Source organism: Colossoma macropomum, unplaced genomic scaffold (assembly GCF_904425465.1).
Source record: "Colossoma macropomum unplaced genomic scaffold, Colossoma_macropomum, whole genome shotgun sequence".
Taxonomy (NCBI): Eukaryota; Metazoa; Chordata; class Actinopteri; order Characiformes; family Serrasalmidae; genus Colossoma; species Colossoma macropomum.
In genome coordinates, this window is record NW_023494793.1 from 34,530,432 (window position 1) to 34,550,395 (window position 19,964).

Below are 19,964 nucleotides of genomic sequence, written 5' to 3' on the forward strand. Positions count from 1 at the left end.
AGCCATGACAAATTTTAGGCTGAATGTTTCATTAAGGCGGAGCTCGAAGTGGGGGTACATTGCTGAAAATTCACCAAAAACTCCAATCAAGTATGATGATGCGGTAAAAATCCCTCTTGCGGGGGGAAAATTGTTCTGTTAGCTAATTATAGCATTTTGCTTGTTTTGCTAGGCTTATCGATTATCTCTGGACCTGCAAGAGTAGCAATTATCCTCTGAGCTTGGTGGGATCGTGTAATGGGGGAGACCTAGTTAGTGGGTGGAATAAGACTAAATTAGGGTAAAAATCCACTAAAAAAGGGAAGATGATGTAATATATTTAATTTTTTATTCCAGACTACACACGCCTTATCTGAGTACAAGATTAAGACATTGAATACGAAGATTTCTGTTCAGATGTCTGTATATTAGAACAACCACACCCATTCTTAGTGCTGTGTGTATGTATGAGAGGAGAGGGGGTCAGTAGTTGGCCAGTTTGGTTGGACAGCTACCTCTTTAGCCCTGCCTGGCTTACAGATCTTGAATATGACCTGCATTTGGTGTCTGAGCACTCTGAGTCATGTTATTGGTCTGGTGGTTGCTAGGCAACAGCTGAAGACGCTGTTGCCTTGTTAGAGTCTACTCTCAGTCCTGGGGCTCACTTTCAGTGCAGCAACATGTTCTGTCTCCTTCACACACAGAAACACATGCACACACACTCGGGCACACACACACTCAGGCACACACACACTCACACACAAAAATCCGACATTTTCAGTCAAAACGCCCAATAAGTACAAGTTATTCATTTTTCAGTGTCAAAAAAACATATTTTACAGAAAACAGAAGCCTCAGCCACTAAATACGAAATTACATTTCTTCAGTATTTAGTGTGTTCACTCTTGGCCTTTATTAGGGCTTCCATTCTTTTCAGGAGACTCACTTTCAGTTTTTTAAAGAAAGCTAATATTTGTCCACATCTTAGAAGTTGTTTGCATTTTCTGCTTCTCACCTCATATTTGACCAATCACAAGTAAGTGTATCACCCCGTATAAGTAGGGGTTTACCACTGTGGGTCGGATGCCTTCTCCAGTTGCATCTCAAACCACATATACCTTTTATCTCACAGTTTTTTTATGTGTTACGCTATTTGCCAGAACATATAAAATAGCATTAAAGGAGTTTAACCACTGAAGTTCATTATAGAAAATATGAAGAAAAATGTAAAAACTAACAAAATAAACCAAAGACAATTATTATAACAGTTATAGCGATCACAAAAACTCAGCTGGAATGATCAGTTTTAGGTAAAAAGCGAAAGAGGTCTTCTTGTTTTCTGGGTCATTTTTTGGCCACCTCATTTATACAGTCCTAGAATCGCCACTGAATTCTGCCACCAATCACACCCTAACACCTGTCCTGTCTTTTCTTTCTTACCCATTTATGCCTTTAATCGTAATTTCACTTCATACACGTGACCAGCTTAAACAAATCCAGGACGCTGCATTGGTGTAATTACTGTAGTATCCTCTCATCCCAGTTCAGCAGTACACAGGCTGACTAATGCCCAAACTCCAGCAGTCAGCTTCATATTCGGACGTGATGGAATCTCCGTCGCCATGGCAACAGGAGCCAGCGATGACTAAGATACATTTGACAATGGGACCTCATCTGTTTGCAGAGAGGGAAAGGAAAAGTGTGTTAGAGGGAGAAAAGGAGAGAGAGGCAGAAAAAGAGAGAGAGGCTTGAAAATGGTGATCAGAATAGGCGTGGCTGGGCTAATGAGTGCACAAAAGAAATCAGATTCTCTGAAGATATTTCAGTTTTATTCGTTCAAAGGGTCCATATCATGAAAACTGAATTTATTGTTCTTTTACATCAGAGTTTGATGCGTTGTGAAGTTTCAAAATGTACCATTCACTCTCCAGTCCATACAGGCCATATATTGTAACTAAGGTGAAAAAAACAGCCTGCTTTAAATTCACTGTTTTGGTGATGTCACACAAACCATTACATTTACATATATTCAGCACAGGTCTAGCTACAACCATTCACATTGAAGTTATAAAGAGTGTCTCAACCTGGACTGCTTTTTGAATGAGGTGCTTTAAAGGACAGCCAATCAGAACAGAGCTTATTAACATAGATCAGTCTTAAAGACACAATAACAACAGACTGTTTAATTGTAAAGGATAAAGCGAGGTTGGAAAATGGTCATGTAAAATGAATTAGGACTGCTTTTGGAACATTAAATATACATGTTATGAGAGAAAAAAATAAAATACAAGGAAAGCATATCGCTGCTATCGAAAAGAAAACCTCGTCATCTCCATTTTTGACGTTTTTCAGTTTTTGACATAATTTGAAAATGCCTGTTACCCGTTACATTATATGTAAATTTCGTGATGAATGGACTAAAAGAAATAACCCAAAATGAATTGAAAAAATGGTTCCATTGACGTACATTAAAAGTAAAGTAGGTTTTCTCCTGTAAAGTTATTATTTTGGAGATACAAGGTTTTCTTCCGACAACAGCGATATGGACCCTTTAATCTGCCTGTTGCATCCCTTTACCTGAGCAATCACACACCTGTGTTTATGCACACACAAGCACAAATAACCCCACCCTCAAAACATTCCTATTCCACACACGCACACAAAACACACCCAGGTTTGTTTATATACAATATCAAGGCAAGGGGTTTTACCCTGTAGCTAACTGTTAGTCATTTTCGACCTTAGTAACTTTTAAACAGAAAAGGATGTTAGATCATTTCTAGGATAATATTTGCACTCAGTTTAGTTGAATCTGAACCTTAAAATAATTTTGCTTTAAGTGACCCTATACCTTAATGTTGTTTTTTTGTTATTTTCTTAAAATAAATGATTGTAGTTCCATTTTGTCCCTAATTTGGTAGAATAGTCCATATACAAGAATCTATATGTAATATATGTTTTTGTATTATATGTATGTACGTGTCTCTAAGGGCCTAATTACACCTTGCATTAATATGTTTTTGGTGATTGGACCATGTTCAGATTTCTCTTGACAGCATGAAAAGCTGGGTTTAAACACCCCCAGAATGCACTGTGAGTGGATTACGATTGGATCATTCAAACCATATTGAGAAGTGGTCAGCGACAGATATTGACCAAATTTAACACAAGTGTAAACAGAATGCGTTTTTGCTTTTTGTGTACAGTTACATCAGTGGAAGTGCATTTTCGGAGTGCTGACCCAAAGATGAGAAGATAAACAATGAAAACATGGACGGCTGTAGTTAGCCCCAAACCAAGAGCCTTCATGCATCCAAGCCAAGCTTGTCCACTCATGTCATAATAGGGAAAGAGTAAAGAGAAGTAAAACGGAAATGATGTATGTGTTTTATATGCTTTTTACACAGAAAAAATACAGTTGGATCTCATGGGGCCATACTGGGGACACATTTTAGTGAAAAGTATATGAAATCTGGCAAAAGAATATCCAGACACGATCAGGACACAAAACACCAAGGTGTAAACAGGCTCTAAATCTAACTCTAAACCTAACCCCTTGACCTTAATCTCAGTAAAAGAGGGTTTTCCCTGTCAGTTTGAAACTGTAACATGTAGATTTTGTAAAAGCACAGGGCCTTTCAGTTTGTCCTGACATTGCAGGTTAATTCTAAAATGAATAGACATGCAAAAACACGCACACACTTTTGCGTTTCCCAGAGACACACACTCTGTGGATAAAGTTGTATGTGCATGTGTGCAGGCCTGTGTGGCCTTGTACCACTCCAGGCTTGAATGCCCCTCTTGAGCTTCCCTACTTATACTCAAATAGGCCATATGCTGTCTCTCTATTTCAGTTCGCTCTGAGTTCTGTGCATTTACAAATCCAAACCGAACATTCTGTTGCCCTCTTACCCCACGAACGTCACGTAAAACTAGAGCAGCTGAACGTCCTTGGTCTCACACACATTCTCACTCTAATGCTCAGGCAATGCGTCACACACACCCTCATTTTGGATTACAGAGGCAGCTGTCGCAGCGCTTGCTGTGAATGGCACTGTCCAAGCTCTGTGTGATGCTGTAATTATTCCTGCCTTTTGGCTGCCCTTGACCCTAAAATACCACTACAACAATGTTTAGAGGTCACTAGGGCAAGCAGGCAGGTGCCCGATAGGTGACAGACCTTGGGGCTAAAAATATAAGGCACAAGTGTGACCCCGCTATTAACAGCTATGTCTCCTGCTGCTGGAATGCTCTTTGCTGGGCATTGTTACAGTTCTCACAGAATGTTCCACATTTACGTTTGAGGAGCAAGGTAGTGCTGTTAAGGTTAAAGTGGTAGTTTAATAAATAGAAATAAGTTATTTGGTAGGCAGATTTATTTAGTAGACACAGTTTCCAAATTTTCCATCATATCTTTACATTAGTCTGTACCACCTACTTTTTCCAGTGCTTCTGCCTTACGGTGATACAAAACAATAGTAATCAACCACAAATCTGGATACACATAAACACAACCAGCACTGTAACACCCTTCATACCAAACAAATTGTCCAAAGAAGATGACTTAAGTAAGTTGAAATCAGATGAGGAAAAATAACCACAGCAAACTTAAAAACCTAAACCGAATCATCATAGGCTAAAGCATACTGCCAGAGCTGACAGACCCAAAAAAGACAACATGACTGAGAAAAAGTCAGAGAGCTGAGTTCTGCAAATATGAGGGAATCAACACCACAAACTTCTAAAACCTAAAACTAATCATCATATGCAAAAGCATAATGCCGCGGTGGATATGAAAAATGTTGATGGTCCATTTATGTCTTGCCTGTGATGACTCAAGCCTGTGTCGGCTTTTTTGTAAGTACTAAATTCGCAGTGTTTTTGGTTTTGGAAATGGAAAGAAAACAACATAATCTATGTGACAGAATCTCACTTTAAAACGCTTGATAGCAGCAGTTACTAAGCAGTAATTGGAGGGCTAAGAAAATAAGGCAGAGCTTTGTGGAGAGCATAATCATTTGATCAATCATAATACAGTGACTGCACTCACAGAAAACAAATCAGATTTCATTATCTTAAAAAATTCAGCTTAATAAATACTCTTTCCTCATTTGATTGGGTAGGCCTGTGATCAGTCTGAGTAGGCCTAGGCCCATCCAGTCCTACTCATGGCTGCACTCAAATACAAAAAATGGGCATATATTTTTCTAAAGGCAATAAAATTTCTCAGTTTCAACATTTGATATGTTATCTATGTGCTATTTTCAATTAAATATAGGGTGTAAATGATTTGCACATCATTGCATTCTGTTTTTATTTACATTTTGCACAGCATCCCAACTTTTTTGGACATGAGTTTGTACCAGAAATGGTAACATGACACAGTTATATTGCTGGACATAATCTATCATGACAACACATGACAGCATAGTACATCTTGTGCCTCGTCTGATACATCATAATACATCATGTGAAATGTTTATGCCATGGTTTTGTCAGTATAATGTAGGTGAAGTGTTATCCGCAATCTCCTGCCTAGTAAAAACATTCTGTTTTGCTGCATGTGTTTGTGATAGGAATCGGCTATGCCTCCATCGTGATCGTGTCCCTGCTGAATATCTACTACATCGTGATCCTGGCGTGGGGGCTGTATTACCTGCTGCAGTGCTTTCAGAGGGAGCTGCCGTGGGCTCGCTGCAGGCACAGCTGGAACACACAAAACTGTGTGGAGGACACCATCCGCAAGAACAAAACCCTCTGGCTCTCTGCCAACGCCACCAACTTCACCTCTCCTGTCACTGAGTTCTGGGAGTGAGTAGAATCCAGGTTTTTTCTAATGAGCACAATATGGGTGTCCAAGGCTTTGAGTATTTGCAATTTAGGTGTTATCCTTAAATGAATATTGAAAGGTGAAAAATCAAATATTGACAGTTATCCTCTTACCCTCAAATGTAGATGATCAAAATTTGCTTCTTTTGTTTTGCACTGGAGCTACGATGCTAATGTAGTGAACTAGTAACAAGGCCTTAGATAAGTATATATCTAGATTGCCAACAGAGCGTGCATTACTTCATGATATACATCAGAACCAGATGTGAAAAGCTTATGATCTTTCTCAATGCATTTTTCTTTTAAAAAGCTTTCGTTCTGTCCAATTTCAGTGCTAATTTTCCTAGCTAGATTAGATTAGCAAAACTTTTGGTTAGAGCTAGATCAGAACCTAGATTAGATTATATTAGTTACGAAAAAAAAACTTTTACATGGGGGCTACATGTCTTGTCTCAGCACATACATTGGGTATTGTTGCTGGAAAACATAGTACACCTCAGCATTTTTTTAATATGTGCATTTTTTTGGAAATATTTCAACATGACATCCATAGACAAGCGTTCATTATACAGCACAGAGAGGGACTACTGATATGGTGGCCAAGTGGCTTCATTTCTTTATGTATATAATGAATCAGCAACCTAGTTCTCTACTTATATGGGTCATTCTCCATTTGGGCTTAAAAAGATGCTTAAAATATTAGGCACAGCTCCAAAAGTCAATATGAACATTACACAGTTGACCTAAGATTAAATAACACATTTCCCTTATGATTCTCTGACTTTTCTTTTTTATCCTGTTTCATTGTTGCTCTGCATCTGTAAAACAGCTTGTCACAAAACCAATTTTCAACATTTGAGAAACCATTTTTGATATAAAACAATATTTTTAAGAGGTTTAACTTAGGAATTTGTATAAAACAGGTTCATGTTTACTTTTTATATCATTAACATTATACTACATTTTAAAAAAAAAAAAAAAAATATTTGTCACAGAGATTTTGATCACTGGTGTTATCAGGACTCTTATAATACATTTAAAGATTTATTTTCAGCTCCATTAAACTGCTTCTTTGGGTCAAAGCTCATAAGAGAGGAAGCATCTCGAGCCATGAAAGGGCAGGTCACACTTGCTCACTATATTTCATTAATTTATTAATAATTTTGTTTATCTGGCAGCACATAACTTCTATGTGTCACTGGTTTTATGTGCTTTGACGGCTGGGTAATTAAAATTTTGTCAAAATAATGCCAAATATCATTTTTTTTACTGATTTTAAATAGTTGCACAAGGTCACTTGACCACCACAGTGGTCAGACAATTTACACAATCCTCAGTTTTAACCAAAACATCACTGGAGTCACCATCACTGGTGTTACACCACATTCATACAACACCAGTGACTGTAAAATATGTTTGGAATTAAGCTCTCCTTTTTGCATATATGATAACAGGAGATGTTAATGAACATATTAAAATAATTTAGTTTTGGGATGAAAGAAACTGATTTTTTAAAAATGTATCCTCCTGAATTCCCACTCCAAATGGAGAATGACCCATATCTATGTCTTTCATACTCACTCAGGCTCGCTTCTTTTCATTGTTGTCTATGGAGCAACATGCACTGCAACTAAAAAGCACTCCCTGTTTTAGCAGAAAACTGTCATGCATAAATGAAGGAGTGCTGTACAGCTGACCAGTCGTAATCAAGCATACCTTCCTGGTAGTCATTTATCCAACATGGAGAAAAAGATACTTGTAAATCACTAAGAAGCACATCCTGCGTCTTTTTAAGCGTGAGGCACACACGTTTGCCTCAAAGTGAGTCAGTCTCTGAAACCACAGAACAACTTGACACGGTTTGAGGGCCGTTTGTTGCAGTTTGATGCTAATTGGTGGAGCAATAAGGTTCCATTACTGCTATTACATTAGCTCTAGTGCAAAAGCTTCATTGCAAAAAATACATAACTCAATTTTGGACACCAAACACTTGACTGACTATATTTGTGGTAAGAGGAAAACTATGCAAATTGGATTTTTGGCCAAATCCCTTTAAATCTCCTCTCTTTCTCTCTCTCTCTCTCTCTCTCTCTCTCTCTCTCTCATTTTGGTGTTGTGTGCTGTGTTCTGTCCCTCAGGCGTAATGTCCTCAGTCTTTCGTCGGGGATTGACGAGGTGGGCGAGCTAAAGTGGGATCTCGCCCTCTGTCTGCTGGCTGTCTGGGTCATCTGCTTCTTCTGCATCTGGAAGGGAGTGAAATCCACCGGCAAAGTGAGACAGTGGGAGAGAGGGAGGGAGGGAGGAAGGTATGGTGGGATGATAATGGCCAAAAGCTAAAGGGATAGAAGGATAAATTAGAGAGGGATGAAAAAGTGCATGTGAGAGAGTGAGCGTGTGCGCTTTTTAATCAAAACTAAATGTGCATGCAACGGAGAGATAGAATAGAACAAGCGCTTGTATAACTGAACCATATTCAGATGTTATAAAGACATTGATTGATTGGATTCATTATGGAGGCAGTGTTATTACATCAATATTTCATATCTCTCCATCTCTCTCTTACTGTAGGTGGTGTATTTCACTGCTACGTTTCCGTTTCTTATGCTCATTGTGTTGTTGGTGCGTGGAGTAACTCTGCCTGGTGCTGCCGAGGGCATCAAATTCTATCTGTACCCCGACCTGAGTCGCCTGCAGGACCCCGAGGTACATGCTGACATTAATTTAATGCTAACACTACATTTAAGTTATTCCTTGTTAAAGGGGAATTCCACCAAATCCCAAAAATTCTGCTTAATCAAATTGCTAAGATGTTCAGAGTGTGTTCAGAATAGTTCAATGCGAAATGCTCCGTTCTAGAAAACTTACCACGTCTGAATTGTTCACAGTGGTGGTGACAGGAAGCAGACGTCCAAAGCTACCTCAGAGTGAAATGATAAAGAACACTCTGGCTCATGTCTGAGACGTTTTATGACAGTTTTAAGATAAGATTTTGGCCTTGAATTGGCCTATTTTTTAAAGTTTTATGATGGGGAGGTACACACAGGGTGTCGTAAGGCAAAATAGTCCCAAAAAATATTTTTTTCAGATTTTACACTATTTTACCATCATCAGTGTTACATAAAAAAACTCAGACTTGTGTAGGTTGATTAGTAGTTACAGATGGTAAATTAAATTACTATACTTGTTCCTGTCACCTCCATCATAAAAAAGCTTTAAGTTCAGTGAATCATTTCCACTGCTTGAATGCTTTTACAGCTCAGTGTTTGAATTATGCAGAAATTTTCAAGTTATTAGTAAATTTAAAATGTAGTAAATTTTAAATGTGAAAAGGTTTGAATTCTCCTCTAAAGCTTTTCCCCAAAACTTTGGAGAAAAAATGTTCTTTTTAGGTGAAACATCGTAATCCTCTCTCTCTCTCTCTCTCCCTCTCTCTCTCCCTCTCTCTCTCTCTCTCTCTCTCTCTAGGTATGGATTGATGCAGGGACTCAAATCTTCTTCTCTTATGCTATTTGTCTTGGTGCAATGACTTCACTGGGAAGCTACAATAAGTACAAATATAACTGCTACAGGTGAGCCCATGTGTGCGTTAACATGGACGGACGATCATTTTCAGTCCTTAAGGACCACAGCACTGTACAGTTTACTGTTTTCTCTGCTCTCACTGATTCCCAAAACTGAAACTGCCCATTCTTGACCTGTAGACTTCTTGTGTGCACCTGTTCAGAATCTGTATCTGATCATCTTGTCTGTGAATGTTCAAAAAGACTTGCATGTACTTATTATAGAGAAAATGTTCTTGCGTAGTTAAGATTAGGTTGGATTCCAGGTCTCAGTATTACAGTAGTAGAGCACTAACACGTGTATATGTATGTGTGTGTATGTAGGGACTGCTTGCTGCTTGGAGGCCTGAACAGCGGGACCAGCTTTGTGTCTGGCTTCGCCATCTTCTCTGTGCTGGGGTTTATGGCGCAGGAGCAGGGCGTGGCCATTGCTGATGTGGCTGAGTCAGGTATGTTCAGGATCAGAGGGCAGCAACACTATCTCAGCATTTTAGCGTTATGGTGATTATGATGACCTCAGGATCAGTGAGAAAAACACCTTTAGCAAGAGATAACCCCTATCATATACACCCTAATTCTCTCATTTAGGTGCTTCGGAAGGCTTAACTAATTCAAAGTGTTAAATTAAGAGTTTGTAAAAAGTTAAAAATTGGTCAGTGAACCTTTATCAACAAACAGTGTGAAGACTTTTCCCATAAAATGTAAGGACATGAGCATAGTAAGAGTACTTGACTACAAACCAATGGAATATTTTGGGAAATAACTTTCGTCAAACTGGATATTGATTTGATAATAAAATATTTTAACATAAAACTGTTTTTTTCTTTTCTTTAGGCCTGTAATGTATTGTGTATGTAATTTGTATGTAATTAATGTCTCACTCAGGTCCTGGGCTGGCTTTCATTGCGTATCCAAAGGCAGTTACTATGATGCCGCTGCCCACTTTTTGGGCGATACTCTTCTTCATCATGCTTCTGCTGCTGGGCCTAGACAGTCAGGTTAGTCCCTACCACACACACACAGTTGTATGCAGACATTTGGGCACCCCTGGTGAAATGACATGTTTTGTTGACTTTCTATGTGCACATTTTAATGCACAAGTATTGTTTATTTGCCGGATTTAACATATTAGGGGGAAAAATAAACCGTAAAATGTGGCCTGTGTAAATAGTAAGGTTTTATTTTTTCCCAATATGTTGAACTAAACAGAAATCAGGCACTAAAATTCATGCTAATGTGTTCCCTGTAGATGACGTATTAACCTATTTTTACTTGGAAAATCAGCAAAACATGCAGTTTTAATTGACCTGTACACACACCCTCCCATAGACATAATTTTACTTGAACATAAACATGAAACAGGCATGCATACCTATTAGAGCTTTAATTGAGCCTGAAATTTTAGTCTGAGCTCAAATACAGTCCAAGAACTTGCTGTCCAAGAACCACAACACCACATTTTAAGTCTGAAACTGAACCAAGATTGAGAAAATTCAGTCCAAATCTGACCCGAACTGCCCCATCCTCACCGAAAGTGGCGAATAAAACTTATATCGTCATTATGTTTAACCAGTGTAATCACTATATTCTAATGATTATGCTGGTTAAATTACTGTGTAGCTAGTCATCATTAAATCACAGATAAATAAAATATAAAACAATACAATATGATAAAGGAATCAGCTGTTCCGATTCTGCTTGATCAAGCAAAGCTTTCGAATAACGGCACAAACATTTTTAGTGTGGATAAACTTTCCGTAGTGCACTGTTCTCACACTGTGCGGTGCTGTTATAGGATGATTAACCTTCACCTGTTTAATACTGAAAATGTCTTTACCCAAAACATGTAACATATCATATATCAAAGCAATATGACAATGTTTTTGACAAACAAATTAAGTAAAAACGCCCTTTTGACTGCACTAAACCGTCCCCTCATGATTCGATTCACGCTCATAAGCGTGGGCCTCAGTGCTAAATTCTTACAAGCAGGTGACTCCAGCATACTAGATTAAAAACTGTGTTAAGGTGAAGGAAGGAAGGAAGAAGAAAAGGAGAAAAACGAAAGCAGGAGAAACGCAGGGTCAAATCTCCCTTTACGTTACATCTTAACCTGATCTAAGCCCGATGCATATTTGGGAAATGACGTCCGAACCCGACCGAACCCAGGGTCAGAAGCCTGGTCCCATCAGCTTGAGAGAGATATTTCAAGCTCTGCTGCTCATGTGGTATCTGACCGCACATAAACGCAGACACAGGTGTGCACACAGTCATACCTGTCATATAGAGCCATGATAAATTTGTATATGAGCTGTAGTGAGTGAGCTGATAGGAAGCGTATGTATGTTATGACAGGTGATCATAACTTTGTTAGCCTGGCATGCGGTCAGTGTGGATGTGAAATGTCATCTACTGTACAGATAATCCTGTGCATAGAAAGCTCCTTGGTATTTTTAGTACTGGCGTCAGTTAGTTATACTGCACATGCTGAAAAGCTGAATGAGTGGCAGGTCAGATTTCACAGTTTGCATAGTTGAACACACACACTCACACAGTTTAGTATTACTTTGCTTGTGAGGACTTGCACTGACTCAAGTGTAATAAAAAAACATTGACCCTAAACATAACTGTATCTTAATTTAAAAAAAATAGTCAAATATTTTGATTCTTTGAGCTTTCTAAAAGTTTTGTGATATTTGTTTAGGGTACGATATATCAGTTGGCTGACTCATATCTTTGGATATTTCTGATACCATGCCAATATTTACAAACTTTTTTTGTTTTTTTTGGAAGGGAAGGGAGTGTTGGGTCCAAACCCATAATCTCCAGTCAATAGGGCAGTACCTTAAATGGTTATTCCACTGGAGAAACTGATATGAGTCACCACCAGCTTGATCAGATAACACAACTGCATGCTGAACACCATCATGGATAAATAGAATTGCACATTTGGAATGATAATTACATGTTAAAAATTATTTATATGAAGAGAACTGCTGAAACATAAGAAAAATTAGAGGTAAACAAAAAAAAACCAAATTATCCACCTCCAGTTCTACAGTATTTATATTATTTAAGGTTATTTAAGAGTTTCTGCTGTTTATTTGTGTTTAAGGCGTGTGACAGTTGGGATCTGATAATCATACAGTTAATCATATCAGTTAGTAAAGCACTGTTTAACTAAAACTGTTGGAGTGTAATATCTAAAAATAAAATACAAAATATATCATCTGATATCAGTTACTGGATTTTTTAGCACTTTAAAACTAATGTGGGTTTATCTAGGGACAGCAAAAAAAAGAAAACCCTCATTGGGAACTCTGCCAGACGTATGACGATATTTGATCAACAGCTCAGCTGTGTGTGTGGTGTGGTGGATCAGATTTCACTGTAATTTTAAACTTTTTCACACCTTCCATTTCTATAAACTGTGAAGAGAATGGACGTGTCGGATCAAGCGAGTCTCATATAACCAAACCATACATACGCAGCCACCCATACTTATACATACACAAGTACACACACCAACACAGTAAAGTCATTAGTATAAAGTGAGCTCAGCTGAACTACAAACTGTAAATCTGTGTCTGTTTGTGTCCGCAGTTTGTAGAAGTGGAGGGTCAGATCACCTCACTGGTGGACCTGTACCCATCCCTCCTAAGGAAGGGATACCGGAGAGAGATCTTCATCGCTGTCATCTGTGTCATCAGTTACCTGGTGGGACTCACCATGGTCACTAAAGTAAGACATGTTTGTGTATATATTTATGTCTAAGTCTAAGTCAAAAGTGTCAGACTGCAGGCCTAGAGGGTCTGATTAGTATTTGTCTTTCTTTGCTAATGAGTAAAATCAGAAGAAATACCTCTCAGAAGTCGAGAGGTATTACTTTCATTTTACTAATCATATGTAATTACATTATTACATTATTTAATGGCACAGTTGCACATTAACTTATATTTACTTGGCTACACTTATCTTGGGTGGGTAACTCACACCAGTCAGTGGTATAAACAGCTCATTTTAGTTGGCAGTAAATATGAACAGAAAAGATTGAATCAGAATATTGTCAATCATGGTTAAATATTATTTTTTAGACTATAATGTCAGATTCGTTTGTCCATGTGCAGAGGTGCCCCATTTTTTTCCTTGTTATGGCTGAGATAGCAGTAACAAGTAAAAGTGAATACATTGTTACATAACGTCTATCAGCGTAATTATAGCAGATAAAATAAAGGCCACTTATAAAGTTGAGTTTTGATTAAATACTGCAATAAAAAGTGTGGCTGTTTCATGCTCATGACACAGTCCTGGTAACTGAAGTTTTTGGAGTGGGAAGATCAGCTTAAAATCATATTTTAAGGCCAGTATCAACAATGGCAACATTAGGAGCATATAGTTTGCCAGTATTTATTAATGAATATGTAGACCTACACACTAACTAAGTATTTACAAGATTACAAGATAACTGCAAACTTGAACTGCAAACAGTATCTTGGTTAAATAACTCTCAAAAAGGTATCAGGATTGGTACAAAGTTGTAGCAATGTAGCGTGACCAGCGGTGTCCATCTGGAAGTAAGTTCTTTGTTGTGATGTAACGCTAATTTGTCCAATAGACACACGAGAGGGAGTGTGTTGTCACAAATGATTTCGTAGCTGTGATTTGGACTCTATCACTCTGTGTTGAGCTGCTAGCGGGCAATGAGAGGTGAGAGGGAGGGAAAAGGTGAGGATCCCCAGCTGTGAAAACAATTGACCGTTTGCAAAATTTGAAGAAAATTACACCTCTCTTTAGTTGTTGTTGCTACGCCTGTCAAACTTTCAGCTCAGGCTACTTGGTAGCATATATAACATTTGTACTAACAGACTAAAAGGTGCAGTAGTACAAAGGGAAACTTTGAAGCACACAGAGGAGTATGTGTGAAATTTCTTTTTTAAATATTCAATTCATAAATAAACTGGTTGTGCATGTTCAGTGCCCACATATATTTTGGAGAAGTGACAAAATGACTGTTGGCCAAATTAAAGCAAACAAAAAAGGAAACCATGTTTACATGAATCAAACCAGGGAAATTGTTTAAAGCAGGAGGTTTTCATATCTAATAAGGAGGAGATTTTAGTGACAGCCACTGCCCCTTCAGATGAGCTAGTGAAGCTAACACTGGAGCTAATCAGAGCAAAGTTAGATGCTGAGGAAGACTCATCTATAACACAAAGACTTTAATAAAATTTTAGCAAAACAAAGAATAGCATGTTTACAGTTGTACATGTATAATATTTATCTTTACACACAATGATTTAACACAAATGTGAGAACGGTACAGTCCTGTTTAATCTGACTGCTTTATCAAGCTTTCAGCAGCTACATTATGCAAAGCTAAGTTAGCTAACCGATCTTAACGTTTTTCTTATTCACATCACTCTTGTCTCTCTTTCTTTCTCTCTCTCTTTGTCTATTTCAGGGTGGCATGTATGTGTTCCAGTTGTTTGATTACTATGCAGCCAGCGGTGTGTGCCTTCTCTGGGTTGCATTCTTTGAATGTGTGGCAGTAGCCTGGGTTTACGGTGAGTCTATACCCCTTTACCCGTCTACTTCTCGTCCTCTTCCTTAGCACTCTCCATTCTTTTCTTGCTTCCTCGTACCTCTGTTATCAAATTAGCTAGAACACTGTTGCCTGTGTGTTCAAAGACCTGACTCTGTGTTGAGCTGCTAGAGAGCAATAAAGGGGTGAGTGGTGAGAACCCCGTACTGTGAAAACAGTTCTGTTCTTTGAATGTGTGGCAGTAGCCTGGCTTTATGATGAGTCTACAGTCTACTACCCCCCCCACTAGCTGTGTGCATTATTAAAAGATACCAAAGCACAGTTTGTCCTGCCTTTATGTTTGTGTGGGAGATGTAATTGAACCAACAGTTAGTCATCTTGCTAATGTGCTCAGAGCCACATACACAAACAGAAATGCACGTAACACGCGTCAGTCACTGAGGATGGCAGCAAATGCGAATGTGACCTTCTCAGAGAAGAAGCATGAATTCGGAGAGTCCCCCATCTACACAGACAAACTACATTATATTCCTGGAATCGTAACTGTCAGTGTCAGTTTGTTGTATGAACACTCCACTCATGTGGGTTTCATCCATCTCTTCCTCCTCTTTACTACTAGCCCTGCTTCTGTTTCTTCTCCTTACCACCATCCTTTTTTCTCTCTTCCTTTTCTTCTCTCATCCCTCTGTTCTGTGCTTTAGTCTCTCTCTCTCTCACTGTCTCTCTCACTCTCTCGTGCTGTCATGTCAGTGTTCTTGCATGGAGTAGAAAAGTAGTAGGTTATTTTAATAGTGACCTATAAAGCCGTCTTACATAATCTTGATTTCTCTTCTCCTGCGGGATCTGCTCAGTGTTGATATTTTAGTCCTGTGCTTTTGAAATATTTTAGCACAAACACTTCTTATGCTGATGCGTTTTATTGCCGGTGATATATTCGGTTCAAAACATGGACTATGTGAACCTTAAGAGTGACTGTAAAAGGGTCCATGATGTGGAAAACTGAATTTTCCTCCCTTTATTAAGTAAGAGTTTGATATAGTTTGTAAAAATATAGACAAGGCCATACGTGGAATCTAAGCTGCAAGAAAAGCCCATCTGAATTCATTGTTTTCCCAAAAAAAAAGTCACCACTGTAACTTGTGTTTTCTCCTCGCTCCACCTGCTGCACTATTTATGTGTACCGAAAATTTGAATAAGAAGCTGGAGAATAAGCAGCTAATTTCAGCTTCATCCAAACCATTTGTTTCCAGTTCCAAGAGCTGCACAGCTGAGTTTTTTTACATTAATGGTTATAGCTTTTAGGAATATCACGGATTGTGTTAAACAGAACTTTCCAGTGTCACATATTTCATAACACGTAATCTAACTGTATTCACACAACATGTATCGTCTCGCAGCCATCATATAGAAAAAATTAGTATTAACATGTGTATTGTGATACTCCTAATACAAAGCCCACTCACGCTGAAGGTACTAAGAGTGTTTCAGCCCAGAATGCTTTTTCAGTGAGTCACAATACAGTGCAGCCAATCAGAACAGAGGTCATTTATGTATATAAATTTTCAAAATTTCTGTAGTTCCCTAATTAACTCTTAAGTTAACTGCCAAGTCAGAGTTGTTCACAGCAGTGGTGATAAGAACCAGACATCTGAAGTATTCGAAGCTGCATCACTGGAAGAAATGGTTATGGATGCACTGCCAGATGAATGAGACCTTAACAGTTTTTAACAATAGTTTTGAGATATTTTGGCCTAAAATTTATTTTTAAAATATATGTTTTGGTTTTAACACTATTTTACCATTATCAACAATATAGTTATACATACCATATTTAAATTTGTGCGCTGTAGAAGACGTGTTAACTTATTTTTACTTATAAAATCAACAAAACGTCATTTTTACTCATGTAATTTTTTGTAATTACACGTAATTTTTATGTATATTTTTACTTATAAAATATTTTCATTTATGAAATTAACAAAACATGTAATTTGACAAAGGATTTTCAGACTTTTGCATACTACGTATAAAAACTCAGAAGACATTTTGGAGCGTAAATAAAATGGCCATATTTGCATTGTAGACAGTGGACAGTGACCCCCTAATTTTCTCTACAGTGCACCATTTCACAACCACCCTGTATGACTTTGTTTACGTTTCAATGGCAAAATTATCCAGGAATTTTAAAAAATCTGTGTTAGAAAATGATATTGTAAAAATGAAAAACACAAACTTCATGAGTGGAAAAAAGACAAACCAAAAAAAGTATAATATGGGCCCTTCAAGTATATACGAGCAGTGTTGTGTTGTTGCAGGCGCTGATAATTTCTATGATGCTATTGAGGACATGATCGGCTACAGACCAAACGGTTGGATGAAGTGGAGCTGGACGCTGATCACACCTGTCCTGTGTGTGGTAAGTGTGCATGTGTGTGTGAGTGGGTCATAGAGAGGCTCTATAGGATGCATCGTAAGCTGTTATGTTTTTTTTTGAGTTTGAGTTGTGTAGGTTTGATTCTGCTTAAATGATCTTTCTTCTTCCTCTTTCAGGGTTGTTTTGTCTTCTCATTGGTGAAATATAAGCCCCTCACCTATAACAAGGTGTACGAGTATCCTGATTGGTCGATTGGAGTGGGGTGGTCTTTGGCTTTGGCCTCCATGATCTGCATTCCCATGGTGGTCGTCATCAAAATTATCCAGTCGGACGGATCGCTGATTGAGGTGAATACGTATCATTTATACATTTATCCACCATAAGGTCAAGCTTCATGCCGTTGTGGGACATATCCATTTTTATATTGTCTAAAATTGAGCACCTACTTTACATTTCCATACTGAACTGAAGTTCATTGGGTTGTATTTAAAACCTTGTACAACGTCCAATTCTGATGTGATGGGTTTTGTCCTTTTTTGCACTGTGCTGTAGATTTTAAAAGTTAAATTTTCAAACATAAACATACATTTTAATTTATATTTAAATCTATCGTATATAAGATCACACGATTTGCTTTGACTTTCTGGTCCTTTGATTTTCAAGCACTGGATCAGCCACCCAGTATTTGCTTTGTACCATCCTGGAAACAACAGTCTTCTACAACAAAAGAGATAATTACAGTGAAGCTTAGAACATAATTACATACAATAACAGCCTTTCATATTTGCGTGTTTGTAGCTTTGTTTTGACTTACACATGAATTGTAATGACTGATTGACCCAGCACATCTTGACGAATGGACCAATATAGAAATAATATAGAAATGGTCCAGTATTACTAATTAAAATCTTGTTACATTAACAAACACAAAAGAAGTGTCTTTTCTTCTCATGTACACTATCTGAAAACAGGGTACTTTGGCATGGAATTAAATCTACTAAAGATGTGCTTGCGACGGTTCCACCTCAGTGACAAGCTGAAAAGTCAAAAGTGTAGACACTTCTAATACTGCGTTTGCATGTTGGCGTCAAAAAGAACATTGTCCTGTTCCTCATAGCAGTACAAAGCTGACAGCTGCATCAAGCCATGCAAACGTTGCCATGGTGAAAGCGTTACCGGTGTAAAAGGATGATAATCAGAGAAGAGCTTTAGTAGTGACGATTGTTTATTTAAAGTGGAAAAAATCCAGAGGATGCTCTGTATTGTTTTATTTTTTTGTTGTGTGCTGGGTGCAACTGGACCACACTGAGATGTTTGGCATATTTCCTAAAAAAAAAAAATCATCATCCGGTTGATGGCAAAAGTTGGAAAAATTGAAGGCTTGATGGAACGTTTCTGCTGGTGTGTCATTTTTTTCCGTCGATGTTTCACTGAAAACAATCTAATATCTGGTTTGCTGTTGTCTGTCCACCTCCAACATGTGAACACAGCATTAAAATGCATTTTTAATAAAAATAAAGACATTTTGATGTAAAAGCTTTGCTTAAATGCAAAGACCCGCCATAGATAGTTTTGATTTGTTTTGCACTTTTTTGGTATCTGCATATTTCCATGTGGGTCGTTTCATTTTCTTCACTGTTATTCTAAAATATGGAGATTAAAAATAGGATAATCCTTATTTTGACTAGAATTATATGTACTTTTAAATGTACAGTTTAGTACCATTGACCATATTCAAAAGCTTTACAGTAATACTACTACTACTACTACTACTAATAATAATAATAATAATATAATTCTGTGTATATAACTACTGTTTCTGTAGTATGTCTTTGGTTTTAACTGCATTAACCAGTGCATTATCGTTGGTGTCTTTTTCTTGTGTAGCGGATCAAAGCCGTGGCCGCCCCTGTGAAAGGAGGAGCCAGCTCTCGTCCCGAAAGAGTACAGCCTGAAGAACAGCGAGCTGCTCCATCCACTCGACCCTAACGGCACTTACGCCCTCAGCAAACACACCCACACCATCGTAGAAACTACAATGTGAGACTCTCTATGAGAGGTCCCTATTACCTCTCCCTCCCTTTAATCCCCTCCCCCCCCTTCTATTCTTCTCCTCTTCTCTGTCCACTTAGACTGTCCCTCCCTTTCTCTGCACTAGTATATTCTAGTTGTATTTTTACAAAAGGAGGTTGAAACCTCTTATAATGACGTCCTTTTATCCTCGCTGTGTAGGAATTTTATTATCATTACTATTGTGGTTTTATTATTGCTGTTAGGATATTTTATTATCACTGTAATCATTGATATTATCATTAATACTGATATGTTTGGCTGAAGTGAGCTGTGAGCCGTCAGATGTCTTTGTGCGAGCAAAAAGAGAGGGAGAGAGAGATGGAAATCAGGCCGTTATTTAGGAGTGTTTGAAGCTGAGCCTTGTTTTTAAGAAAATAACAAAAAACAGCAGTGAACTAAATATGTGACATTTTTTAGGTAGCTATGATAAGCAGGTGTGTAAGTGACTGTGGCAGTACCCTCGTTGTAAAGACATTGTTCTCCGTCTTGATTAACCTGAATGTACCTCCGCTTTGTGCGGAAGCTGTGCACTGCTTACACACACGCGCGCACACACACACACACACACACACACACACACACACACACACACACTAATATATATATA

At 38.1% G+C, this 19,964-nt stretch overlaps 1 protein-coding gene across 1 annotated transcript in view; it reads left to right on the plus strand.

The window, feature by feature from the left end:
• The window catches only part of LOC118813805 (sodium- and chloride-dependent taurine transporter-like), a 34,749-nt gene extending 14,785 nt beyond the window's left edge, over positions 1–19,964 (plus strand). Inside the window, 12 exon segments of the mRNA XM_036579352.1 lie at positions 5,556–5,790; positions 7,947–8,079; positions 8,377–8,511; positions 9,274–9,377; positions 9,693–9,817; positions 10,254–10,366; positions 12,972–13,109; positions 14,830–14,932; positions 17,226–17,326; positions 17,461–17,631; positions 19,172–19,221; positions 19,223–19,964. Of these exon segments, the coding sequence (XP_036435245.1) occupies positions 5,556–5,790; positions 7,947–8,079; positions 8,377–8,511; positions 9,274–9,377; positions 9,693–9,817; positions 10,254–10,366; positions 12,972–13,109; positions 14,830–14,932; positions 17,226–17,326; positions 17,461–17,631; positions 19,172–19,221; positions 19,223–19,328 (1,514 nt within the window). The 3' untranslated portion in view covers positions 19,329–19,964.